Raw genomic sequence first — 2,500 nt, 5'->3', positions numbered from 1 at the left:
ATGGACGACACACATGACTTCTCTAGTATTATGTGTGGTACTGAGTGCATTAGGACTTCTTTAGGACACAAAGCTTTGGACTGGAGACACTAACCTTTGTCCTTCTCCATAAATTGGAGCTTTAGCTTGTGTTAGTCAACAATGAGGTCAGGCTCTCCTCCCAGTTATGTCACGTCAGCTGGAGGCAGAGCTGAGAATAGAGGACTCCTTCTGCCTTTGTTGACGCTCTTCTGTGCCTCGGCTTATCGATACGTGGTAACACAACACTGACACACACATGACATCGTTTCAAACGTGTGGTGATGACAGACACACACACACACACACATGCATACGTGACAGTTACACTGCCTTCCAAAAGTCTAAAGTCTAATCTCAACCCCGCTGGGAGTGTGAGCTCACTCAGGCTCAGCTCAGGTCACTCAGCCCAGACGAGAACTCCACAGAGTCACTGGGGTAGAGTTGTTTATGAATACCTGCAGAGGAAGAACAGGCAATGTTTGGCAGCCCTTGTAGCCCCTCCCCCTCCCTCCTCACCCCCCCCCCCCCCCCGGCCTCCTCCCACATTCCTCAAAGTGAGTCTGTTGGAGTCTGTAAACTGCTCCCAGGTATGACTGTGACCGTGAGTGAACATCTGCCAACGTGTGTGTGAGCTGGAAAACAGTCAAGGGTGTTTCCTCGCCTCCAGTCAAGTGTGTGTGTGTGTGTGAGAGGCATCGTGGGACATGTTCACTCACAGGTTCAGCCCAGGTCTCACTCAGTCTGCATAAAGGTGTCTCACTGCAGGTTAGAAGAGAGAAAAATGTTGTGCTTCTTGTTTTGTGTTTCTGTTTCATTTCATCAATAAAGTGACAGAGGACAACACAACTGATCTGTTCCTCACATCTCTGTCTCTTCCTGTTTTCTCACTCACTCGCCCATTCACTCGCCCATTCACTCTCTCTCTCTCTCTCTCTCTCTCGCTCGCTCACTCACTCACTCACTCTCTCTCTCGCACACTCACTCACTCACTCACTCACCCACCCTCTCTCTCTCTCACTCTCTCACTCACTCACTCACTCACTCTCTCTCTCGCACACTCACTCACTCACTCACTCACCCACCCTCTCTCTCTCTCACTCTCTCACTCACTCACTCACTCACTCACTCACTCACTCACTCACTCTCTCTCTCTCTCTCTCTCTCTCTCACTCTCTCACTCACTCACTCACTCACCCACCCTCTCTCTCTCTCTCTCACTCACTCACTCACTCACTCACTCACTCACTCACCCACCCTCTCTCTCTCTCACTCTCTCACTCACTCACTCACTCACTCACTCACTCACTCACTCTCTCTCTCTCTCTCTCTCTCTCACTCTCTCACTCACTCACTCACTCACCCACCCTCTCTCTCTCTCTCACACTCACTCACTCACTCACTCACTCACTCACTCACTCACTCACTCACTCACTCTCTCTCTCTCTCTCTCTCTCTCTCTCTCTCTCTCTCTCTCACTCACTCACTCACTCACCCACCCTCTCTCTCTCTCACTCTCTCTCTCTCTCTCTCTCTCTCTCTCTCTCTCTCTCTCACTCACTCACTCACTCACTCACTCACCCACCCTCTCTCTCTCTCACTCAGGCGTAAGCTGCTGACGGAGCTGGTGGAGGATGAGAAGGTTACCATGGAGATCGTCCGTCTAAAGGAGGAGTTCCGGCACCTCGCTGAAGAGAACCGTACCTTGGTGACCGTCCACAACGAGCGGGCTCAGCAGCTGGAGCGGCTGTGCCTGACCCCCGGAGCGGGGGACGACTCCTCGTGACCTCTGACCTCCACAGACCCCCGAGACCTCCGGACGGTCCAGCTGACACCAGGCCAGAAATGTTTAAAAGCAGAAATGCGATCTCAGCTCGTGCTGTAGTGACAGAGAGAGAGAGTCTGAGCGTCTCTGAGTCACAGACATGATGTCACGGCCGGCCAGCTGAAGCTTCTGTGGTCGTTTGTCTCAGCGTGAGACAGGGAGAGCTTCTCTGCACGCCGTGTGTGTGTTACTGTGTGATTAAGGGAACTGGGAGCTTTGTGGTCGCAGCGTCGGATCAAGTAGACAAATCCTAAAGTTACTGTAAGTCAAAGTGGAAATTAAGAAGACGTCACAACGTAAAGAGTCAAAGTCCCAGCATCACTGTTTAGCTTGAAGTAAACAAGTTGTGCCAGTAAAATATACTTATGTGTCCTAAAGTAGAAGTAGAAGAGTCCTCGGCCCTTCAGTGTTCACTTCTGGATGATGTCATCTGAGCCACATGCTGTGTATCTCCAGTTGTGAGGATCAGTCTGTGTTGTCATGTTTCCTCTCTAAGGAGACGTATTCTGCTGTTTTCACTCAGTGTGACTGTGTATCACTGCAGCCAGCGCCAGTGTCGAATGTCGTCACAGTTGCGTAACTTGAGGTTCATCCGAGTTAAGAGGCAACAGGAGCAGCTTCGACTTCAAATGTCCCGTTTTCACTCAGTTGGCACAA

The 2,500-nt window shown here is 51.0% G+C and overlaps 1 protein-coding gene across 1 annotated transcript in view; it reads left to right on the top strand.

The window, feature by feature from the left end:
* map3k7cl (map3k7 C-terminal like) overlaps positions 1-2,051 on the top strand; it is a 6,436-nt gene extending 4,385 nt beyond the window's left edge. Inside the window, exon 4 of the mRNA XM_076170745.1 lies at positions 1,624-2,051. Coding sequence (XP_076026860.1) covers positions 1,624-1,804 — 181 coding nt within the window. The 3' untranslated portion in view covers positions 1,805-2,051. The remainder of the gene's footprint in view (positions 1-1,623) is intronic.
* The last annotated feature ends 449 nt before the right edge of the window (positions 2,052-2,500 follow it).

Source organism: Genypterus blacodes, unplaced genomic scaffold (assembly GCF_046128005.1).
Source record: "Genypterus blacodes isolate CSIRO-AG114 ecotype Tasmania unplaced genomic scaffold, CSIRO-AGI_Gbla_v1 ptg000230l_1, whole genome shotgun sequence".
NCBI lineage: Eukaryota > Metazoa > Chordata > Actinopteri > Ophidiiformes > Ophidiidae > Genypterus > Genypterus blacodes.
This window is presented reverse-complemented; position numbering and strand designations above follow the sequence as displayed.